Source organism: Hyla sarda, chromosome 5 (assembly GCF_029499605.1).
Source record: "Hyla sarda isolate aHylSar1 chromosome 5, aHylSar1.hap1, whole genome shotgun sequence".
Lineage (NCBI taxonomy): Eukaryota > Metazoa > Chordata > Amphibia > Anura > Hylidae > Hyla > Hyla sarda.
In genome coordinates, this window is record NC_079193.1 from 37,673,883 (window position 1) to 37,699,809 (window position 25,927).

Here is a 25,927-nt window from a genome sequence, read left to right on the forward strand (position 1 = left end):
TACCTACTGTATGTTACTAAACCTGACGGGCATCTCCTGCTGTGTCCATCTTGTTCCTTACTGTACTGATTCTACTACTACTAACCCTACACAGCTGCACATCTCCTGCCTTGTCTATTATGATCCATACCGTACTGATGCTACTATTAGCTCTACACAGTCTTATGTCTCCTGCCTTGTCCATCATGTTTCATACTGTGCTACTATTCTCTTTTATACTGTTTTATACTGTACTGCACTGGGAAGCCTACCCTGCACAAGAAAAAAAACCTTAACCCTAAGAGACCATAGAGTGTCATGCATGACTTTTTAGGGAAATTAAGGCACTTTTATTTCAGATCAAATTAATTCAGAACAAATCCAATCCGATGGCCGGTTTTAACTAATCAGACCCAAACATATTACAGGACGCTCTCTCATCTCTCTGTGCAAGATTTATCCATCTAATAACAGATAATTTAAAAATGAAAGCCTCCCACCCGAGCAGCAGATTACCTTCCACATTCCTGACAGGTTTATATATGTGAAGAAGTGGACCTGGGAAGGGCCCTAAAACGAAAATATGTCATTGTTCTGATGCTTTTCTGCAGCGTTTTGGGGGCACACTTGATCTCTGTTCACATTCACTACAGTGCATGCCTCCATAAATAGCTCCAATAACCGTTGCAGCCGCGGAGAGGCCAGCTGTGAGCACTTTTGAAGGCCTTTCGGGGTTAATTTAAAAAAATTGTCAGGATGATAAACTGCTCAAAGTAGTGAAGCACAAACACATTTAATCTGTCTCTCGGTTCCAGAGTTGCTGGCCTGGAGCCAGCCTTAGCAAATAAACCTAAGTAAGTGGAAACTTTCTCAGTCTTGGTTCCGAGAACTGACAGTGAACTGTGCCTAGACGGTTTTCTGCTCCCTATCCTTGAATCCGATTGTGAGAGGTGGCTGGAGCTGGTATATCTGTCAGCAATCATTAACCCATTTACTGCCTGGGTAGTGAATGAACAGTGACATTGATATGTTCTGTCACTTCGTGTTTTGCTTCTACCATAAACATCCTTAAAATTCATATTTGCCCTATAAACACGTTCAGTATCTGCGGTGCCTTGGTCGCAGGCAGTTTTCCATTTTTAGAGAGAGTACCCGAAGCTTTAGGCCCTGTTTTCCCTGCACTCAGTGAATAATTTTCAGTGCATTTGTTCATATTTGCTTTGTGTTGAATCCAATAGGGAAAGAAAATCTTCTGGCGTGATCCTTGGCCCTTTCTCAAAGAAGCATTTGTGTACGGAGAGGAAAAATCATTTGTGTGTTCCAAAAATAAAAAAATAGAAAATACTGCATTTTAAGATGATAAAGACCTTAGGTGTGTCTGTGAAGATTATTCCCGCAGAGCTGTATATAAGAAGCCTGCAGGATACATCCAGTAATCTTCATGTTTTTCTCTATTGGATGCATTTTTAAGCAATCGTCACTTCACTTCATAGCATGTCCCAGATGTGCAGGGTGAGTTCAATATTCCACTGGTAAACATTCTTTTCCATCATATACTATGGAACTAAAAAGACTTTTGGGAAATTAGGCTTTATGCCTTCATTCAGTTCAGCTAAAATTTTTCACGGTTTTGTAATCTTGATAAATGCATACCCAAAATAGTATCTATATATTAACAGATCAAACATGCATTTTCTTAAAGGAAGAAGATTTTATGTGAATTGTTCTCATTTTAGAACACCATGTTGCTTTGAGCTACATTTTTTTTTTTTGGCGATTAAATTCATAATTTATTTTTGCTACAGACCTAAAACCCTAAAATAGTAGAGTCAAATGATAAAATCCTGTCTGCCTACAGCCACCACTATGGGGAGCTTACTACATACTGTTTTGCACTTGAATTCAATAAATAAACTGCAAATAGCTGGCTTTAACGGTAACTTGTCCAAACCACGGCAGCATAAACCAGAGACTGACTCCCTTATTTAAATATACTATGATTAACTATTTCAGAGAAATCACAATTTTACATTAAAGGGGTATTCCAGGCAAAAACTTTTTTTTTTTATATATCAACTGGCTCCGGAAAGTTAAACAGATGTGTAAATTACTTCTATTAAAAAATCTTAATCCTTCCAATAGTTATTAGCTTCTGAAGTTGAGTTGCTGTTTTCTGTCTAACTGCTTTCTGATGACTCACGTCTCGGGAGCTGTCCAGCTCCTATGGGGATATTCTCCCATCATGCAAGGGATATTCTCCCATCATGCACAGCTCCCGTGAACTGACATCATCATTGAGCAGTTAGACAGAAAACTTCAGAAGCTAATAACTATTGGAAGGATTAAGATTTTTTAATAGAAGTAATTTACAATTTACTTGCCAGAGCCAGTTGAGATATATAAAAAAAGTTTTTGCCTGGAATACCCCTTTAAGCGGTCCCACCTCATTCTGCTTGACTGCTAGATTTCTCTAATTTCACCTTTTTGGCAATGGCTTTTCATGGGTCCTTACGGTACTCAGTAACCCCCAGGACTTATTGTAGAGCAGATAGGGTGAGCTGTCAGCAGTCGTGAAAGAAAATCATGCAAGAACGTATCAATGTAAGAAGCAATTATACAAAATGGCAACTCGCCATCAGATGACAGGGACAAATGGTGGTTGAAGTCTGCCGGATGGCTCAATTAACACACAAAAGGTAGAAGAAAAATAGAAACAATACTATGTTGAGGGAAATAAGATGAGAACACCAGGGTCAAAGAACTAAATAAGCAAAAACTCTGCAATCTGCAAGTAAAAACTTTATGGCTCAATATAAAACTATTTACATGAACATATTTACATAAAACTGGTGGTCTCCTTGAGCGCATGTTCACACGTAGTATATGCACTGCAGATTTTAGACTGTTGAATTCTTTATTTATATTGATTTACACAGCATAAATGTGCAGCGTATACAATACATGTAAACATACCGTAAAGGAAATGTGTCAATAGAAAATGACCTATTGTTTTTGCTTCAAAATATGTTTCTTAAACAACCAACGAGAAGAGTGTAGGCATGGGCACATAAATATAGCAGACATACAATGGGCAGTAACCATAGTAGAGATAGAATTACATGAACAACGAACAAGTATGACCTATTGTTTAAATAAAGTTTTTATTTTTAACATGTTTTTTTTTTCTAAGTTTCTATCTTCTATCTTGTCTATTTTAAAATAATTCTGAAATCTTGCAGTATTTTTGCCACTTTTTAGCAGTTTCCTCCTATCATAAAGTTAGGATTACACTGAAAGGTGACACTTTATAGACAAGACAGAATCAGACCATTCGCAATAGGTGATGTCCAGAGCTCACCTCCTCCTTCTCTTAACATTGTCTGCACAGGTCAGAGAACATGCCTAGAAAACTTTTCCATAGACGTCAAGAAGTCCACTCCAGTCAGTTTTCATATATGCTGTAGCTGCTATAATAATATACAACCCCTGCCCACAAAAAAAAATAAAAAATGTATTCATTTTTCTGCTTAAATCTGTAAAAAGGACATCTAGACACATTCCCTTTAAGATATTCCTTTAGTTGCTCCCTGGAAAGCTGTTTTGGACCTGCACTGTACTCACTGCACTTGCCGGGTAGTAACAAGTTCCTACGACGCGGTGAAGCACCAGCGGCTGATGCACTATTATCTGGAGTAAGTTCCCTGAACTGCTTATGTTGATTGGCTGCCAAAAAGCTGACTGCAAATTCTGCGGTTGCTAATTGTGGTAAGGTAGTTGGACAAGCTAAAGATTTCTAGTAGCTGCCATCAGTTCTGACTCACAGCTTCTTATTGCATCTGTGCATAATTGTATAGTAAAGTAAGTAATTCATGTGGTAATGGCATCCCGTGTACATGGCGGTCCAGATGCTCTTGGCCTGGTGTGTGTGATGCTTGTCAAGTTTGCATCTTTTGTCTCAGGAGGTTAATGAGAGACTCTCGGGAAGACATAATACAAACATTTCCTGAAGGGATTTGCATTGCGTGAATAAATAAGTCAAGACTAATTGCTTTATAGTTACCAAGTTATGACCTTGACAAAATAATTCCAATCCCCCTTTCCCTTATTCCCCTGCAAACTGCATGTTAATGTATACCACTATTAAAGAGCCATACCACCCTTTTATATGTTACTTAGGTAGATACAGATTATTTACATCACTATATTAGTGTCTCCTGTAGCTAGAAGTTGACATGCTCTTTTGCAAATGTTCCTAGGCCACATCCTAATCGGTCATGACTTTCTACAGCAACAGAACAGTAAAACTAAAACATTCTTTCTTCCTATCTATATACCAAGTGTACTGCAGCCTCGATATAACTGCAACTTCACAGCCCCTTAAGGGTAGGGTCACAAGTGCCATATTTTGCTGCATATTTGCGCATTATCCTACTCATTGAAGTCTATGAGTAGCAACACACACAGCTGATTTTGCCACTCATTGACTTCAGTGGGTAGGAAAATACGCAGCAGCAAATGCGTAGCAAAATACGCTACATGTGACTCTACCCTTAAAAAGGCATGTAAGGATTGTGGTGTCACAACCACCACAAGCATGGCCACCTTGAGCCTGCTTTGGTGGTCCATTGTGTAATTCAAGCAGCCAACATATTCCCAGGATCTGACACATGCAAAAAATAACAAGGCCTGGGAGGATGACAATCATTACCTTCCCCATAAGCAACAACTAGGTGCCCTGCTTGTACCTAGCACAGGATAATTCTGCCCCTTCTCAGCAACCTGGGATTACCATCTGGGATTGCCATCTACTGAAAGGATTGGACAGCCTGTGAACAACTACAGAAGAACAAGAAGTATAAAATATGATTGTTTGGGGTCTAAATTCACTTTGGGATTTTGCTTGGTTCTGAATTAGGTGCTTCTACAGTTTTACCGTGCATTCCAATTTCCAAAAATGTTAATTTGAGAAGGGGTATGAAAAAAGGCCAGGATGAAAAATTTGTTCTGGTGCTATTGCAACTCTAGTTATGGCACTGCTATATAGATAATTTACTGTAAATTCTGTTGCTGACCAGGTTATAATGCTTGTCCTGTCTTATTTTATACAAAGGAAAGCAGTACAAACTCTAATGGCATTCATATACACAAATCAACCATAAGTATTGTAGAGTAATTTTATTTATATATTTATTTATGTTACTTTACTACTACCAAGTACTCATACAGTTGGGATGGGATCACCTGTTGTAATGACCTATGTTTCAGCTTCTAAGAGCCAACAATGCAGGGCCAGGTAGTCATGGAAGTTTGGTAGTATCACGTATTTCATAGCCTGTGAAAATGTACAGTGGTCCCCCAAGTTACAGTGACATCAGGTTACAGTATATTTAACATAAAATGGTCTTTAACTTGAAGCCAAGCTCCACATCCAATGCTATAGACAGTCCAGATCACTGATAGGTTTCAATGGCTGCAAGATCCCACCGATCAGATTTGCCATTTCACTGTTAAATGACCTGTATTACCGAAGTGTATGCACTTATTCTCTGTCTTGTAGCGCCTCTCTACAGTACAGGGAGGTACTACATTTTCTGTACTACTCTTTACCTGTGCCAGGATGAGCTGCTTCTTTTGGATAACAGGTATAAAAGCTTCCTATACAGGACCCTGAAGAAGCTCCTGTCCTCTACATGGACAGTGATTTTACAGCTTCCAGGAGCTTTTTCTTTTATATGAAAGGACTTACTTTAGCTGTGTTAGTTATCTGCTTATTTTGTTTTAATCTCAATTTTTTATATATCTTTTTGGGTAACATTTTGGAGATACAATAATATACAATATAGTCAGCTTACAATGGTGATCCAAGAACTAATTAATATTGTAACTTGAGGGACCATTGGAGGTAAAAAGTGAAAATTTTTAAATAGAAAATCTTATAGTTGAATTACTCCTTTTACCCTCAATAGAAAGTGTTGTAATTATCGCCATCCATACAAAAGCGGGCACTAAAACGTGCGAAGCGGCTTAGCTGTCGGGAACGCTGGCTCAGCAATTAACATTGGAAGCCGAAAATATTGAATATGTGAACTCAGACAGTTAACATATCTGCATTGTAACAAGATCAGCCTTGTTTTATTCCTTGCTCCAAGTGTTTTGGATGCTGAGACAAAGAAGCAATTCAGATGAAACATGAACTTGTATAATCATTTGGTGGAAGTGGAGAGAGCAGCCGGGGGAAGAAAAAAAAAAAATCACAGAACGTTCTCTAAAGACTAAAGATCAGTAGACAAATAGTGTTCCTAGCAGGGACAGCGTGTGTACTTAGATGCTGGAATATTTTCTTTAGTATCTGACTAATAACATTTTGTAGTGCTCCATGAAGAATCATTACATTACATGTGAGCGCCGGAATCCATAATTGGCCGGCTCGGCCTGCGTCGCTGATAAAGTAGATTACTATCTGCACACAAATCTCCTGAGCAGCTTGTGGATTTATCCTGTTTGGTTAGGTTAACCAGTCATTATACAGAACATACGCACATAGGAAGTGGACAACAACAACAAAAAAATTAAATGCATTGGATTTTACCGGGAGATGATCGTCATAACAATGTTTGCTGACGTTATTACGGCATTTATTGCAATGAATAACAGTAGACCTAAAGATTTGCTGTCAGTCACATGAACAGTCTGAAGTGTATTCTGTATCAGAAACCTGCAAAGATTTTTTTGTGCTTTACATATGGACCTATTTTCCCAACGAAAATCATTTTAACCATAACAAATAGCAAAACCAATTTTAGGAAATTACTGTGATTTGAGCCGTGAAAATAGTGAACAAAATTTAACCTCCTCATAATCACTAATACACCCTTTTACAATAGTCATTTGAGAGGTTCTGTGGTTGAAAATCCAGGGAGTCCTGAGTTAAGAGAAGTTGTTCCTTTCTCCAGAAGAGTGTCTCTAGCTCTAGAAAATCTGTCCTGTCCTACATGATGTAGACAGCTTGTTGATGTGAATGGGCTGTGTGTCATGCTTTATTTCTCCTGTCGTGGCGCTGCGGGGAAATTTAACCCTTACTGCTTGGTTTTTCCATTAGATTACAGCTGATTTGTAGTAATCGCAGCAGGAGAACACTTTGCTTATTATCAAGTAGAGATTGTGTAAAGTGTAGAGCTGCTTTAAGAGGCACTGTGGAATACGTTCTGCCTGAGTGTCCAGTGCTGCCCTGGAGGTGGGTGGCTGTAGTTATGACATGTCTGATAGTTAGGATCAGAGACCCCTTCTAAACCAGCTCTTTAACCCTTTGATTGCTGCAGTCATGAGTGATTGTGGCATGATCAAAGCACACTCACCTGTTCGATCTGGTGACCAAGTTTTTTAGTGATGTGATTGGGGACTGATGAAGGCCAGTGCAGTCAGCTATGGTGACCTAAGAAGACTGCAGTTAAGGCGCACTGAAGCTGCCCGTACACCCACGATAGCTGTTTTGGCCCACAGCTATATCTCATACTCCCACATACACATAAATACTTGTTCTGAATGGAGAGAACACGTCACTTGCTTATTTCCCTGAGAACTTATGGATTGGATAGTTAAAATGTAACATTTCTCATCCTTCTTTCAATTAACCTCATTGTTGGGTAGAGTTGGCAGGCCTCCATAGAAATGTAATCTGGTCGTACCAACATATGTTTAAAGGGGTTATCGCAGAATAGAAAAACTGAGCTAATTGCTTCCAAAAACAACACCACACCTGTCCTCGCTCCATTCACTTTAATAAACCTGAGCTGCAATACTACACAGAACCTGACGATGATTTTTGAAGAAATCAGCTTTTTTTTTCTAATCCTGGATAACCCCTCTAATGTGTTTTTTTAGTTTGGGGGCATTAATACTTTTCTAAAGGGAAAGGTGTCATCAGAAAATAACCTATTGTTTAAATCAAGTTTTTTATGTTAAGCGTATTTTTTTTAAGAATTTTTGATGTTTTTTTTTTTAAACTTTCCATTTTATTATCTGTATTTCCAAATAATCCAGAAATCTTGCCGGTTCCCCTCCCTGTAAAATGACTTTTTAGAAAGGTCATAGAGCACGCCCAAACATCTTTCTTATTCATATCATTGGGACATCTCTTGTTTGTTGTTGCCTATGTCCATTGGTCCTGCTGCAAAGTATATCTCTAAATGCTTTTAAAAACAGCTCAGGCAAGATGCTACATCAATAATGTACACAGAAAAAATAAAAAAAAATTACAATCCAAAATAGAAACCCATTAGAAATAAAGAACATGTTTCTGTATCTTGCTTTAATAAGTAAAAATAAATAAAAATGTAAACTCTAGGTCATACATTCACTTTAACTGCTAGACAAAGGGCGTACCTGTACGCCCTTGCCATTTAGGACTTTATGACAAGGGCGTACATGTATACTATGGAGCGTTAAGTGTCTATATAATGCAATCACAGGAGCTGTGCTCACTCCATGTGGTGAGCGGGGGCTACTATATGTAGCCAGGTACTCACTGCAAATGGCATTAACTCTTTAGACGCTGTGAACAATGCAGTCTAAAGGTAGAAAGTACAGGTGCCGGTGGTATGGTGGTTCTCATCGGGCCCTTTTTCCACAACCGCCAGTGTATCGCCATGAAGTCATTGACCATCATCTGCTGCTGGATTCAGATTCAGATCAGATAACTTCTTTCATTTTTCAGAGGCTTTTCTTTTTCTTTTTTTTTAAATAAAAGAAGCAATCTGATTGGTTGCTATGGACAACTCAGCAACTTTTCCTCTGGACAAGTTTTGATAAATTGTCCCCAATATGTTAGTATATAGAAGTCAGCTAATACAGTAATAGTTTAAATTAAAACAATAATACCATAATAGGGTTAAAAAATTTAAAAGGTTTTATGTCTGCAAAAAAGCCCCATAAAACCTACACATAGTCACATGACTGAAATCATCTGAATAATAAATGTAATTGGGTATTTAGTATGAAATATGGCAAAAATTAATTTTTTAAAAAATATATCTGTGCCAAAAAAAAGTAATTGTATAAATTGCACAGCAATTTGTACTTGCCCACAAATTGCATCTATAAAAAAATTTAAATTGACGATGATATACAAGTAAAAACTAAAAAAAAATTGCTAAAAAAGTAATTGCTTAAATGTGAAGAGGAAAAATGAAAAATATTAGGGCCTCATAAAGGACCAAACAGACATGGGTATTAAAGGGGTAGTCCAGTGGTGAAAAACTTATCCCCTATCCTAAGGATAGGGGATAAGTTTGAGATCGCGGGGGGTCCGACCGCTGGGGCCCCCTGCGATCTCTCTGTACGGGGCCCCGGCTCTCCGCCCAGATAGCGGGTGTCGACCCCCGCACGAAGCGGCGGCCGACACGCCCCCTCAATACATCTCAATGGCAGAGCTGGAGATTGCCGAAGGCAGCGCTTCGGCTCTGCCATAGAGTTGTATTGAGGGGTGTGTCGGCCGCCGCCTCGTGCGGAGGTCGACACGCCCCCTTCCAGCGGGCTGTCGGGGCTCCGTACAGGAGATCGCGGGGGGCCCCAGGGGTCGGACCCCCGCGATCTGCAACTTATCCCCTATCCTTAGGATAGGGGATAAGTTGCTCACCACTGAATCACCACTGGACTACTCCTTTAAGCCTGAATGCAAAGATTATTTGATCAGTTGAATTACGGACCTTTCAGTGGATGTCTTTATTGGATGTTGGAGTCTAAGGCCCAGGGTGGTCAGTTTAGAAAACTTGCACCTATATAAGCCAAAAACAATGTTTGTGCAGTGTCCAATTTGAGATATTGACATATATTCCTTGTTGACATACCAAGATCTCACCTTTTAATAGAGGGGTCTCCTGTTTAGGATTCTCATCTTTTAGCCAAAACAGAAAACATTTACAGAAAGTCTCTTTTTTTGCTTTGGAGGACCTGACACATCAATGCATAACATGGATGGAGGCCATTAACTGCAAGGAGAATTGTGTATTACTTCATTTTCCCTGTGGTGGCGCTGCAGGGGGAATTGAACACTGGCTGCTGGGTGGTCCTTCAACTATTACAGCTAGTGGGTATAAATTACCATTACTATTATTATTTAAAAAATTCAAGCCTTCCAGTACTTATCAGCTGCTCTATGCCCTGGAATAAGTCATGTAGTTCTTCTCAGTCTTACTATGTGCTCCTTACTGCCACCTCTGTCCAAAGCAGGAACAAAACCCTTAAAGAGGTACTCCGCTGCTCAGCATTTGGAACAAACTGTTCCGAACGCTGGAGCCGGGAGCTCGTGACATCATAGCCCCGCCCCCTCAATGCTAGTCTATTGGAGGGGGCATGACGGCTGTCACGCCCTCTCCCATAGACTTGAATTGAGGGGGTGGAGAGGGCAGGGCTATGACATCACGAGCTCCCGACTCCAGTGTCAGGAACAGTTAGTTCCAAACGCTGAGCAGCGGAGTACCCCTTTAATGCAAATGTCTCCTGCACTAGACAGTTTCAGAAATGGACAGAGATGACAGCAGGGAGCACTGTAGTCAAATTGGAAAGAACTACACAACCTACTCCAGGGCATATGGTAGATAAGTACTGGATTTTTTTTTACATTTGAGGTACCAATCTGTATATGTTCCTGGCACAAGTTAATTAGATTTTTTTTTTCTTCTCCGGAGTACCCCTTAAAAGTGGTTGTCCAATTAAAATGAAGGTGTGTCTGTTGGCTGGGGTGGGCTAACACATCTTCTTATTTGTCAGACAATCACCTCAACATTATAGAAACACAGAAAAATGAGTAGACTCCAACAAATCTGTATAATCTGTTCAGACAGTTATAGATAGTATATACCGTAGTCTATTTTGTATTTTGCTGTTAGTTGTTGAACCTATTTTAAATATAGGACACAATATTCATACTTGCCTCAAGCATTTAATAATTTAAATTTTTCTTCCTTCCTTCAGCGCTTCTATAAAAAGGCCGCAGCATTTGTGCTCCGAGCAGTTGCCAAGCATTCCCCTCAGTTAGCTCAGGCAGTAGTGGATTGTGGAGCCGTGGATGCCCTGGTCGTCTGCCTAGAAGACTTTGACCCTGGGGTAAAGGAAGCTGCCGCCTGGGCTCTTGGCTATGTTGCCCGACATAATACAGGTATGTATCCAGTAAGGATATTACTCATATAATTTAGATTAAGTTGCTTATAAACTGTTTCTATAGTTACAACAATGATCTACTATGATATTACTATAATGAAGGTATCTGCAGAGCCGGACCTGCACGCATGTTCTTTATCAGAGGATAAAGCTGGGAAGATGGTTATAAATACGGATTAGTGAAGTGAAGGATAGAGAATTACATAATAAACTCTACCACATCCAGTTGCGCTATGCTTAATTAAATGTTGAAGGGGTACTCTGGTGATTTTTTAATTTTTAATTTAATTTAATTTTTTGTTATTAACTGGTGCCAGAAAGTTAAACAGATTTGTAAATTACTTCTGTTTAAAAATCTTAATTCTTCCAGTACTATCAGCTGCTGTATACTACAGAGGAAGTTCTTTCCTTTTTAAATTTATTTTCTGTCTGACCACAGTGCTCTCTGCTGACACCTCTGTCTGTCTCAGGAACTGTCAAGAGCAGGATAGGTTTGCTATGGGGATTTGCTCCTGCTCTTGACAGTTCCTGAGACAGACAGGTGTCGGGAGAGAGCACTGTGGTCAGACAGAAAATACATTTAAAAAGAAAATAACTTCCTTTGGAGCATTCAGCAGCTGAAAAGTACTGGAAGGATTAAGATTTTTAAATAAAAGTAATTTACCAATCGGTTTAATGTTCTAGCACCGGTTGATTTAAAAATTTTTTTTTTTGCCATCGGAGTACCCCTTTAAAGTATTCATTAAAAAGGAAACTCAAAGGGGTTATCCACAATTAAAAAAGGATCCGTGCTGGTCTTGGGGCTAAATGGCTATGTTGTGAGATTACCCTAACGCTGATCTTTTTGTGAACTGGCTATTTTATGTTTTGAGTTTTTTCCCTTAAACTACAAATCCCATTTTTCCTTGTTGTAAGTGTCAGGTCACTTTTCTTGCTCCCACACATCAGCCACCCCACCCATTGAAACACACCTGTGATCCATTCAATGCAATAGACCAGTGTTTTCTGACCAGGGTGCCTTCAACTGTTGCAAAAACAGAACAATCTTCCTCCCACCCAGTGGTTGCTCCACCCATTGAAGCAAAGACAGGCTCCCACTGATCACCTGACTAATGTTATGTTATGTCTGACTGATGTTATGTCTCGGTCCGCACTGCAACCTGGGAAAATCTTAAGCATACCCTTATTTTGTATGCTGTTAAAAATAAACCTTGGAGCAAAAATCACATAAGAATTGCGAGACGACCATGAAACACAGGTGCAGACACTATATTATGAATTACACTAACTTTACAGCCCCTGTAGCATAGTCAAATAAAAATCCTGGAATACCCCTTTAAAGGACCGACACAAAGACTAAATAATACATACTGCTTTTTTTTATAATACCACATGTTTATAGCATGTATATTGGTATCTTTTATGTGCGAACAGATGGGTTTACTGTTTATGTTGTGTGTTTTGACTCTTCCTTATTTTTGGTATTGAGTATAAATGCTTTGTATGTTGTCACGATGTATGATTGGTTTCACAAAGAGCCGCATGTCTCAGCTCACCTTCTGAAAGAAAATTACCACCCACTTGACTATTAGAGAAAGGTGCAAATTTGCAACCAAATAGTAAAATCCTTATGTTTTGGTAATATGGCGGCAACAAAACATAATAAAAATGGTCGTTGGCACTCATCGATTTTAAAATCAGGTTCTTTATTTCTTCACATTAAAAATGGCTTTCTGTGAAGAAATTAAGAACATGATTTTAAATAGGTGAGTACCTTCCGCTGCTCTTTGTGTTTTTCTTACACTTGTTTTATTTTAAATCTTGAATAACTTTCAATAAACATAGACTTTTGAAAAATAAAAAATAGGTGATTGCCAACAACCATTTCTTCTTTTTACTCTATTGTTGGTTACTTTTTATCTTATGCCATTGTGCATCCCTATATTTACCTGGACTTCCCCCACCTTACCATCTATTTAAAGGCTATTTGTTGAGTGTATATTAGTGGTGGTGCCACCCCACCTCTCAAGTGTGCCTCATAAAAAAAAAAAAAAAAAAAAAAAACACAACTGATGTCTAGATACTGATAGAAGTAACTGGCAAGAAGTCATCTTTAAAGGAGTACTCCAGGATATAAAAATATATCTGCTATCCTAAGGATAGGGGATTAGTATGAGATTGTGGGGGGTCCAACCACTGGGATCTCCTGTATTGGGGCCTTGGCTCTCCTTCTTTTAAATATAGCACGAAGCGGCGGCCGACACCCCCCCACATGCAGCTCTATGGGAGTGCCGGAGATTCCCGAGTGCAGCTCGGCTCTCCCATAGAGCGGTGTGGAGGGGGCGTGTTTGCCACTGCTTTGTAACATAGTTCATAAGGTTGAAAGAAGACCAGAGTCCATTAAGTTCAACCTATAACCCTAATTTGTCCCTACTGAGTTGATCCAGAGGAAGGCAAAAAATAAAAATATAATTTTAAAGGTAAAAATTCCTTCCCGACTCCAATTAGGCAATCAGAATAAATCCCTGGATCAACCTTCTGTCCCAATAAATCTAGTATCCATAGCCTGTAATGTTTTAACTCTCCAAAAATGCATCCAGGCCCCTTATGAACTCTTTTACAGAGTTCACCATGACCACCTCCTCCGGGAGAGAGTTCCAAAGTCTCACTGCTCTTACAGTAAAGAATCACGGTCTGTGCTGGTATAGAAACCTTCTTTACTCAAGATGTGCGGTGGTCGACACGCCCTTTCAGGAGGAGAGCTGGGGCCCCGTTCAGGAGATCGCGGGGGTTACAGCGGGCAGACCCCCCGTGATTTCACACTTATCTCCTATCATTAAGATAGGGGATATGTTACTCCTTTAACACAGTATTATTTTAAGTTTTTCCCAGTATTTTTCTTCTACGTTACTTCTCATTGCTAACAAACACAGATTGTTACCAAGGGAGGTTTTGTTACAGGAAGCAGAGATGTTCAGTTTCTACCTAATAGAAGACTACAAGCTGTAAATCCATTGGGCTGGCCTAGTTGATGGACTGCAGAAGTGGTTTTCTTGGGTAGAGGGTTTACTTAGATATGAACTTTTACAAGAAACAGAGGGATTACACTTAATCTCGCTTGTGCAGTTGCAGGAAAAAAAACTGTTGCTCTATACAGTCAGCCGTGGGTATTTATGGTAATCTGTGGCTTTTCAGAATTGCTCTGCCACAGTTCAAAGGTCACTGAATGTGATTATATCCTTCTGTGATACAGCATTCTGAAACTCTCCAGAGGGTCTACACCTGCACGAGCCGACCGTACCCACTAAAGAAGCTGGCTCTGTGCCAGAAAACACGGCACTAGCAGAAGTACTTGTTAATATGACCAACGTAAGGGGAAATTATTTCACTCTATGGAAAAAAAATAAACCACACAAAGGCTTTGGTTCACAAAAAATAAATGAAAAGTACACATTTGCTCATTTCCACGTCTGCTTGCTATATACATAAATATAAATAGGGGAAAATAGTGCATATTCTGGAAAAAAAAAAACACTCGAATGACTAACTAAAAAGAAGTCAGCTGTCGGAAAAGAAAGCAAAAAGTAGGCAAGCGTGTCTTGATATCAACACATAGCTTATAATATCTGGGTAAATAAACACAGAAGGTGAGGATTTTTTTTTTCTTTTTTAATGACTACTTGGAATAAACCTGTTAATCAACATGCATATAAGGCTGGGTTCACACGTTGTAACATCCAAAGAAAAATACACCTGTAATATTGATGTAAAAACCGGCTGTCTTTTTTTTATTTTATTTTTTTATAAAATGCTGTAAGAATGTCTATGGAAAAGTGTCTGGCAGTGGGGAAGATTCTCAAAGAATTTTGCTCCAAAAAGTATCATCCACATTTTTAAAGAGCTTTTTGCCGCGGTTTACACTGTTCACGTCAGTTTTGTAAAAGTGGGCGTGTCCACGTATATTGTCTGCTTTACGGGATATTTTCAAAGGGGTGAGAGTCCAGTTTACATCAAACATTTCACATCAATTTCAGAAATCACAGACATGGTTGTAGTTTTATTGTTTTTTTTTTCTTTTCTTAGTTTTTTGTGGGAAAAGGTAATTATTTTAAAAAATGGGAGTGAATGGGAGCCTCTAAATATAATGAGTTCCGGCAACTTAACAAGAATGGCCCGTCACCTAAATACTTGCCATGATACTGCATGTTTCTCTCCCTGCTCGTTCTACTGATCAATTGGGATCTGACCAATAAAAACTTTTGAGATTTCCTTAGTATGTCTGGTCATGAAAATGTCCCCTATCCAAAGGATGGGATATGAGTGTCAGATTGAGGGGAGGGGGGTGGGGTGGTGTTTGACCGCTGGGACCCCCGTGATCTCCTGCCTGCCTCCCTGGCTTTTCCCATGCAGTCAACACTGCATGAAGCGGTGGTCGATACGACCCCTTCATTCATCTCTATGGGAGAGCCAGAGATACACGAGTACAGCGCTTCGGCTCTCCCATAGAAATGCATGGAGGGGACATTCTGATCCCCGCTCTGTGCACTTGGACTAGAGATCGCAGGTGGTCCCAGCTGTCGGACCCCTGACGATCTGACACATATTCCCTATCCTTTGGATAGGTGAGGAACATTTTCTTGAACTGGATAACCCCTTTAAATGTGTTGCCTTTGACACTGCTTCTATGAGAAACTTTTTTTTTTTTTGCTCCTGTATATTTTTTTAAGCTTACCATATACCACACAGTTTATTTATACACAAAGAAGAAGATAAAATTGTATTGGACATTCCAGTGGTGTGCGCCATACAAAGGAGGCTTGGGTGGGGCAGATACCTTTTTAATTACCACTCACCTGGCCTCAGTGACAAGTAAGCACCGTCATACATTCCGTCACATCCTTCTTGTGAACTTCCGGTGGGCGGTACGGCAAGGTAACATACCTAATGTTATTGCTATATATACTCTCGTACCGCATGGATTGTGTGCCATGATTAAGAGCTTTGTCTCGAAATGCGTCGGCGTTCCCCCACGTTTTTAATGAGACATGTCACACATTTTTGTATCTTTGCATTTGCGATTTTAATGGACCTAATAAAGGTTTAGTTTTAGTTCTCACACACACCTGGAAGCTGGATCCAACTTCATCATTTTGATCTACAGTTTATTTATACTTATTTTGTTACAACCAAGGTAAATGATTTTCCTGGATGTTAAGCCAGCTTCTCTAGTTTCTGGATCCTCTTTAAATCCATGGACAAATCCCAACCTACTGAGGTTTCCTTATGAGATCATTTACCTGGAATAAAGAATGATAGAGTTGGCTTTTTATTTTTATTTTTTTACTTTCAGGTTGACCATGGAGTCTTTGATGGAGAGGGAGGCTTTGTGCGCATTACATCACCATTAGATAAAGTCCATTCACTGTCTGCAGGCTCCCATTGTCAGTAAAACCTCTTTTTTTAAGTTACATCCGGTTGTTTCGAATGAGCACATAAAATATATTCTTTTCACTTAGGCAATATGATTCCTCGGCGGAGAGTCGGAGAAGTTTGATAGCTTTGTATTTTGTCATTTTGTGTGAAGCCCCCTCTGAAAAGGTTGTTGTGAACATTTTGTGGTGCGATGGAAGTGGCTTATGGTTGTAGTTTAACCTGTCAGCTGAACAGGAATTTCATTGAGTTATATCCTGACTATTGTGCAGTTAATGGTCAGGATATCAGAAGTCCTTGAAATGACGTCAGGTTTGCCTGTAAGGGTTATATTCCCATGCTGCCTATTTGTGGCGTGTGCCTTCAGCTGTTGCCAAACTACAGCTCCCAGCATTCCTGGGCAGCCAAAGGGTGTAAGACAGTGTTTCCAAACCAGGGTGCCTCCAGGTGTTGCAAAACTACAACTCCCAGCATGCCCAGAGAGCCAATGGGTTTAAGTATGAGTGTAAGGCATTGTTTCCCAATCAGTGTGCCTCTAGGTGTTGCAGAACTACAACTCCCAGCCTGCTAAGGGTTGTAGATTTTCACCAGCTGGAAGGACCCTGGTTGGAAAACACATTTCTAAATGTTACTTGTGTAGCATGTGTGGCATGGATTTCTGCAAGCTTTGGAACAGTTATAGAAATTTCTGCAGAAAGTGCTTTTTAACCCTTTTCTGCACCATAGCCGGGGCCGATTGTAGCTTTTTTGTTGCCTCAGGCAGCAGAAAAGCTACAATCTGCTTCCCCCCATGATAAGGGTTTGCATGCAGAAAACCTACAGCAGTGGTCTTCAACCGGCGGACCTCCAGATGTTGCAAAATTACAACTCCCAGCATGCCCGGACAGCCGTTGGCTGTCCGGGCATGCTGGGAGTTGTAGTTTTGCAACATCTGGAGGTCCGCCTGTTGAAGACCACTGACCTACAGTATATAATAGTATAGTATTATATAATAGTATATAATAGTACCAACAAAGTGGACTGTATACCTCTAAATCATTGTTTACCAACCTTATACACAAACACACATTATTCACATCTCTCTGTCTTTCCCCTTTCCTCTCTGCAGTCATGCTGATGCCGCTCCAAACTCTATTTTTGAGGACCTGTGGGTCATGTGACTCATCTGCCAGGCCCTTCAGCCCTCTCCTGCACACACTCCTTCCTCAGGAATTATTGGATATGGCGGTCCCTTGCTGGTTTTTACAGCAATTTGTGACAATAAAAATTACAAAATTGCCATGTACAATATTTTGTTTTATAGGATGTTGCTAGAAGCTTTGTTACAAGTTTTGTTACAAGTTTCAAGACTGTATGATGACTCATAACAGTCATGTAACCAGTACAATAGTCATCCAAGTGTGTCTGAACAAAGAGAAAAAAATGACTTGCTTTATGTGAAACTCATCTCAGTCCATCATCATCTCTTTATGTTGGTGAAAGATAATAAATAAGCTAAAGGGGTACTCCAGAAGAAAAATAAAAAAAATCTAATCAACTGGTGCCAGAAAGTTATAAAGGTAACTTCAATTTAGTATTCAGTACTTATCAGCTGCTTTATGATCCAGAGGAAGTTGTGTAGTTCTTTCCAGTCTGACCACAGTGCTCTCTGCTTTTCTGGGTCAGGAACTGTTCAGAGAAGGAAAGGTTGGCTATGGGGATTTGCTTCAGCTCTGTAGAGTTCCTGACACAGACAGGCATTGTGGTCAGACTGGAAATAACTACATAACTTCCTCTGGAGAATACAGCAGCTGATAAGTACTGGAAGGATTAAGATTTTTAATGAGAAATAATTTACAAATCTGTATAACTTTCTGGCACCAGTTGATTTGAAATATATATTTTTTTCCCATCGGAGTACCCCTTTTAGCAAACAGTGAAAAGTGAAAGAAAATTGTAAATAATCTTAGTATAAAAAATGTACACAAGCAGTAGCTTTAAAGGGGTTATCCAGGCAAAAACTTTTTTTATATATATCAACTGGCTCCGGAAAGTTAAACAGATTTGTAAATTACTTCTATTAAAAAATCTTAATCCTTCCAATAGTTATTAGCTTCTGAAGTTTTCTGTCTAACTGCTCAATGATGATGTCATGTCCCGGGAGCTGTGCATGATGGGAGAATATCCCTTGCATGATGGGAGAATATCCCCATAGGAGCTGGACAGCTCTCGGGACGTGAGTCATCAGAAAGCAGTTAGACAGAAAACAGCAACTCAACTTCAGAAGCTAATAACTATTGGAAGGATTAAGGTTTTTTAATAGAAGTAATTTACAAATCTGTTTAACTTTCCGGAGCCAGTTGATATATAAAAAAAAGTTTTTGCCTGGAATACCCCTTTAATACCCAAAAAGCTGTGATATGAATGATAAATTGTTTAGGTGATCCTAGTCTTTGCCAGCCCTCCACGCTCAGAGGATAGGCCATCAATTCAGTAAGGCAGAAGAATGTTGTTATACTAGACCTGTACAGCTATTTAAGTGATATTTATAATCTATTTCCAGGAGAAGGGTAGGGGGGTATGTGTTTGCATCTAAACATATGGCTGTTTCTATATGTAGGATCCTGAAAGGCGACTACCCTAAAGGGCTGATCATCACTGTGGCAGGATGTTACAGCAGGTGCTGCGCAGATCTTGCACATAGTGTACGTCTGAACTACAAAACAGGATAGGAACAGAAACCACAGCTTTGAAGGCTGTCAGTCACACATCTTGTGGTTTAGGCTTTACTTTTGTGGTTTATTGCAATGTTATGGCTATCTATAATTTAATCTATTATAGGCGTCTGCACTGCAAAATAATGGCTGACATGCTGTATAGCTGGAGAGCTGCTCCATCTGAAGACAGCATTTAGGTTTTGTGATCATCCAGAGAATCTTATTCTAGATTTAGTATGTACAAACGGGGATCTAAGGTTAAAGGGGTACTCCGGTGGCAAAATTTTATTTTTATTTTTTTCCCAACTGGTGCCAGAAAGTTAAACAGATTTGTAAATTACCTCTGTTAAAAATTCTTAATCCTTCCAGTACTTATTAGCAGCTGTATACTACAGAGGAGATTCTTTTATTTTGGGATTTCTTTTCAGGCACGACCACAGTGCTCTCTGCTGACACCTCTGTCCATTTTAGGAATAGTCCAGAGCAGCATATGTTTGCTATGGGGATTTTCTCCTGCTTTGGACAGTTCCTGACATGGACAGAGGTGTCAACAGAGAGCACTGTGGTCGTGACAGAAAAGAAATCCAAAAAGAAAATAATTTCCTCTGTAGTGTACAGCCGTATGTAAGTCATTGTATGGTCACCGAGAAACAAAAACACCTTACTAAGTAAAGTAAGTAAGTGAGCACTGGATTAATGCAACCATGACCCAAAGAACAATAGTGCACACAAAGGAAGAATTAAGAAAAATTCTTGGGAGGTGATATCTATTTTTGGTATAGATTGAGGTAATGGCTGAAATGCCCTATAGTTTGGGCTAGTGCAAAATGTAGTACATACTATATTGGGGATATGGTCGCATTGATGGGGTATATAAAGAATAAAAATATTAAAATATAAACAATTATAATGTTATGAGAACTTTATATTATGTATGAAATAATTGTTGCATGTGTTGATGAATTTATATGCACTTATTGATATTATGTTCATTATTTTAATACTGCATATGGAAACAATACCACCCATGATATACTAATATGGGACCTCTATGTTGTATGATAATGGAATGATGTTATGGGATCAATCTGTATGTGTGTATATATATATATATATATATATATATATATATATATATATATATATATAAAAAATTCTTTTGTAATGGGATTTGTATTGATATAATATAACATTGTTTGCTCCAGCATATATGTATATAATCAGGGGCCATCTGGGGAACATTGGATTTAGAATTTGATTATATATTTAAAACAAACTTTATTTACATGTCCAATCCCGGTGCGCACACGCTGATGTTCCGGGCGGAAGCCCGAGCCCTAAGTGTTTAGTAAGGGCGGAAGCCGTCATGGACACATGACGGCTGTGGCCTGTTGACGCTGCGGGGTCGGGCTTCCGGTTCCTGCGATCGGCATCTGCGCCGATAGGAGGGTGCAGGACATAAATATCTGGGTGAGCAGAACTAACTTACCTCCTGACGAAGTGGGTTAGCCCACGAAACGACATCCGTTGAGGGTGCACGGGGTCCCCAAATGGCCGCTGGCAATATTCTGGGAGCAGGTAATGCATAATAAGGATTATATTATTACCACCTATTGCATGAGATTGCAGCATTACCAGGACTAGTGTACATATGGAGGATAATTTATGGTTTTATATGTATATGCCTATGTAATTATTTGTTATTGTGGCAGGGGATTCTGTTGCCAATTGGGGTGCATGCTTTTTATGGGTTAGGGGTGTCTGTCTTCTGAGTCTTTTTTTATATTGATGTAATTATTAATTAAGTTTTTTTTTTTGATCTGATGGTATTGGATTATATCATTTTTGGTAGCAAGTGAAGGTTATATAATTGTGGTAGTGTTTTGCTATTCAATGGTATTTGATTATATACTTTTCCCAACGAAAGTGTAGGTGATATATAATAGATGGATGAGGTTGAAGGTACAATTTCAAAACAGTATCAACCATTAATAAGTCCCAGTACTTTATCAGAATGTGGTGAACACAACTTGCTTGGGAATGGTAAGATGTAATAAATCTTACCTGGTTATCATTATTTTTAGGTGGTCCCGGCTGGAGTAAGGAGTCTCTGTTGGTGAACTTGGCTCTTCTGATGCACCTCTCATCATAACCACAGTCACAAAATCTGACTCAATTCCCTAGCTTGCTGTTCAAATGATTCCATAACGGAGCATATCTGACAAATACGTAAAAATTGGCCTATAGGGCTGCTCTGAATCAATTTTGTCAGGTGGGCGAAGTTGGCGTGTAGCAATGCATTTGATGACGATGGTTTCCTGTAGAGATCAATGTAAAAATCCCTGATCATCCACGTGAAATAAAATATCCAAGAATTCTATTCCCACTCTACCGCTTTTAAATGTTAATTTGATATTTCGACAGTTGTCATTTAGATCATTGATAAAACTCTGAAGTTCTTCAGGGGACCCTTTCTATATCATTATGATGTCATCGATGATGGTGACAAAAATCTCTCTTTCACAGGCCCCTCAAAAGAGATTAGCATATGAGGGCGCACAGGCTGCCCCCATAGCAGTCCCTTGTAATTGAAGATACAGAGACTGGTGAAAAAAAAAGTAGTTATGAGTGAGAGCAAAGGAGAGTAAGTTTACAATAAACTCAGCAGTTTCCACATCGAAGTCGGACATAATGAAAATAGTTTTAACTGCCTCAATACCATCTTCATGTCGAATAGACATGTACAGTGATTCCACGTCACAGGTAACGATCATCATATCGGGATCCAGATGTATCCCTTCCAATCGACAAAATGCGTCAGTCGTATCCTTAAGATAAGACAGTAAAGTTTCATCATTTGTCTCAATATGTGATCAATCTATTTGCATATTTTCTCGCAGATGTTATTGCATCCCGACACAATTGGTCTCCCCAGTGGATTAGTGGCGTGCTTGTGAATCTTAGGCAGAAGATACAGTGTTGCAATTATAGGATTGGGTACTTGTAGGTATTCTACTTCCTTTTATAGTGATGGTACCCCTCACGTGCTTTCACTAAGATATCCTTAAGTTTGGCCTGAAATTTGATTTTGTAGGATTTATGGTAAATTTTTGGTAGGATTTAGAATCTCTTAATTGTTTAAATGCTTCCTTATCCTAAAGGGGGACAGGCCATAAGACAATATTGCCCCCTTTATCCAAGGGTTTAATTACAACATCTGCCAAAGATTTCAATTTTACAATTGCTTGTTGCTGTTCCCGGGTGCAGTTATCCATAATCCTATTGGGCTTGATGTTCTCAACCTCTTTGGATACTACTTGTACAAACAAATCTACGTTTGGACATAATGTGAGGGGTGGAAACTTACTTGACTTGAATGCAAGTGTAGTAGGAAACTATTTCTCCGCATTCAGATCCTCCAATATCTGTAAGGTTGTCATCTCTTCCCTGGTGGTGCAGAATTTTGCTGGTGAGTTCTGATGAAACAATTTCTTGAAGACAAGTTTTCTGGCAAATAGGTGCAAGTCTTTAATAGTATAAAAAATGTTAATGCTGGAAGTAGGAGAAAAAGAAATACCAAGACTTAGTACCTCAGTTTGTGCATCTGACAAGATGTGTTAAGAAAGGTTAATTACCTTAAGAGTTGAACGTTAGGTCTCCGGTTGGTTTGAACCCCGGAACCGCCCCCGTCTGTCGGATCCTCCATAGTTATCCTTCTTTCTCTTCTGTGAAGCTCCCCTTTTGAACACTGGAGGTTGAGAAGTCTGATTCTCTCCCATATGAGGCATTCAAGGAGACAGAATGTTTCCTTGATCGAGATGTTTTTTTACTGTATACTTCCATTTGTAAACTGTCTGACCCTGGAAATTCAATTGGTCTCTGTGAAATTTCTTGGATTTTAATGCTTGTATTTGTTTCTCCCATATGTCACATGCTTCATCAATCTTTTTTTTTTTTTTTTATATGCATCGCTTTCCGATGGAGTGAGTGCATCATATACTTGTTCGGTCATCATCTCAGCTTGGGTCGTTACCTCAGCTAGACTTCTTGTATTTAGATCAATAATCAGTTGAATAAACATAGCTGAACATTTATTACTGACCTCTTCCCATTTTGAAAAGAATGTGGAGCGATTCCACCAGATCCTCATACGTTTGTGTAGATTACGTAAAAGCGTCTTGTGAAGACTTACTGAGTCCTGATCAAATACTAGTCCAGAAGTGTGATTGGTGCCGAATAAATTCACTGCCTGGGACTTCCAGGCAGCTTCTCAAGTAGAAGAATCCATCTGGAGAAAACAGCCTACATAAACAGGAACAATGGTCACCGATAAACAAAAACACCTTACTAAGAAAAGTAAGTGTACAAGGGATTAATGCAACTGAAAGAACAATAGTGCACACACACACACACACACACACACACAGGAAGAAGTAAGAAAAAATATATATACTTAATTAGGGCACAAATAACAGCTTAAAAACATAGGATAGACAGAATATTGTAGGCACCAGAACACACAGACAGACATAAGGTAGGTAAAGGCTTGGACACACACTGAATGTGTGTTGCAGAATACAGCTGAGTACAGTCAATAACAGAAAGGTGAAACCATACAGGTATGCAGTAAAGTGCAGGACCAATACTGTAAACAGGTGACTGAACAAGCAGAGATGAAGAATATTGCAGGGTGCCAGACCGTACCTACTCCTAACCCCAACAATCATTTTGCTTATCACAAAGCTTCCTCTGGGGGCGTGACTAACCGGCTGTTGTGTCACCAAATATATTCAACTTTCACCAATAGGAACCCAGTCTCTCAGATGGACAACAATAATAACCAATCACACAGCGGGACTGTCCGGTTTGATAATACGCCCCTAATATGCAACCAACAGGTAACCAAGTCATAGAATACCTTACATTCATGTTCTCACACGCCAGGTACAGCATATCCGCCTCCTTACAAGGTCAGCTGACTGGTCACATGAGTGCATTAAGCGATCATGTGACACCGCAGGCGCCGCACGCAGGCGCTGATGCTTCCGGCTCAGTGTGCAAGTGCTGGATGTTCCCTGCTATCACGCAAGACACAAGCCAGCAGCGGACCGTATTTGTCAGCGGCCTCAAACACCTGACTTATCACATGATCGCACATTTGCGATCATGTGTTTTAGTATACAGAATTAGCTGCTGGCCAGTTAAATGGGTTATCCAGCATAAGAGGATTTTAGTACGTACCTGGCAGAAAGTAATGGACATGCTTAGGAAGGTTCTGCGCTTGTCTTGGGCTAAATGGCTATGCTGTGAGATTACCATAACACTGTGGCTAGCTTTCTGTGAACTTGTATTTCCTGTTTTCAGTTTTCTTGTTTGCCTACAAATCCCATAATTCCATTTTCCTCCTTCCCACACATCAGCTACCCCACCCATTGAAACATAAAGGAGCTGCAGACCTGTGGTTTTCAATCAGAGTACCTCCAGCTGTTGCATTACTTGCAGATTTCTCTCTCCACCCATTGAAGCAGACAGGCTCCCTGTCATCAGCTGATTAGTGAGTCAGGTCTCGACTACATTGCAAGCTGGGAAAATTCCGAGACAGCAGTCATTTTGTATGCTGTTAAAAATAAATATTGGGATGAAAATCAGAGAAGAATTGTGAGAAAACCGTCACACACAGGTACAGACACTATATTATGAACTACACTAACTTTACAGCCCATGTAGCATAGTCAAATAAAAAAAATTCCCGGAATACCCCTTTAAAGATGCAGCCTCATCATCAATTGCTACACAATATGCAACAAACACACAAACGTGAAACGCATGCAAAATTAAAAAATAACGTGAAAGTGTGTGAAAGCAGGACAAGTGAGAGTGAACAGCGCTAAAAGATTAAGAATGGTGCAGAATAGAGTGAAAAAATGCTCCCAAAGTGGGGAATAAATCATGCCATAGGCCTGAAAACCAAATGCAAGTACACATATAATGAAATGAAATTTAGATAGGAACAAAGATACCAAAATTTAAAAATAAAAATTCTGATAAATAAAAAAAAAAATAAAAAAAATGAATGAATAAATAATAAATTATTAAAATGAATTATTATGGCCATGATTATAAATAGAATCCTGGGACTTGTATCCATAGTATAATAAGTGTTTATTACAGATAGACAAAATAATAAATAATAATAATAATTATTTAAAAATAAAATAAAAACAAAATAGGATTAAATGTTCTACAGTGGTTGAATCAATAGTATAAAAGTTTAGTAAATAAAGTGCATGTATACACATGTGCAATAGTGCCTACAGCAAGGCAAGAAAAAACTGTGTGTTATAAAAGGGCTATTGTGCAAATAAATATAGATAACAGTACACGATCATGTGCAACATAGCGTACAATGATAAAATAAAAAACAGGTCTGGCACCGCTGCATAAAAAGAACGACAGTTTTAAAGACTATTATACAATATATGCACCTCAAAGGGATGGAGAGACATGGGGGTGAAATGACCATGGAAAACATCCGAACTTGGTGATGACACAACAGGACAATGACAGACTGAAAGAAGAGGGAAAAGAAATGAGGCACTGAGTTTTGCCCCCTTTCTTTAAATATGTATCATTATATAATTGAGATCAGGCATCCCATACCATGT

The 25,927-nt window shown here is 39.3% G+C and overlaps 1 protein-coding gene across 1 annotated transcript in view; it reads left to right on the forward strand.

Annotated features, from left to right (window-relative positions):
* SPAG6 (sperm associated antigen 6) overlaps window positions 1-25,927 on the forward strand; it is a 161,758-nt gene that overhangs the window by 53,442 nt on the left and 82,389 nt on the right. Inside the window, exon 4 of the mRNA XM_056519273.1 lies at window positions 10,951-11,134. Coding sequence (XP_056375248.1) covers window positions 10,951-11,134 — 184 coding nt within the window. The remainder of the gene's footprint in view (window positions 1-10,950; window positions 11,135-25,927) is intronic.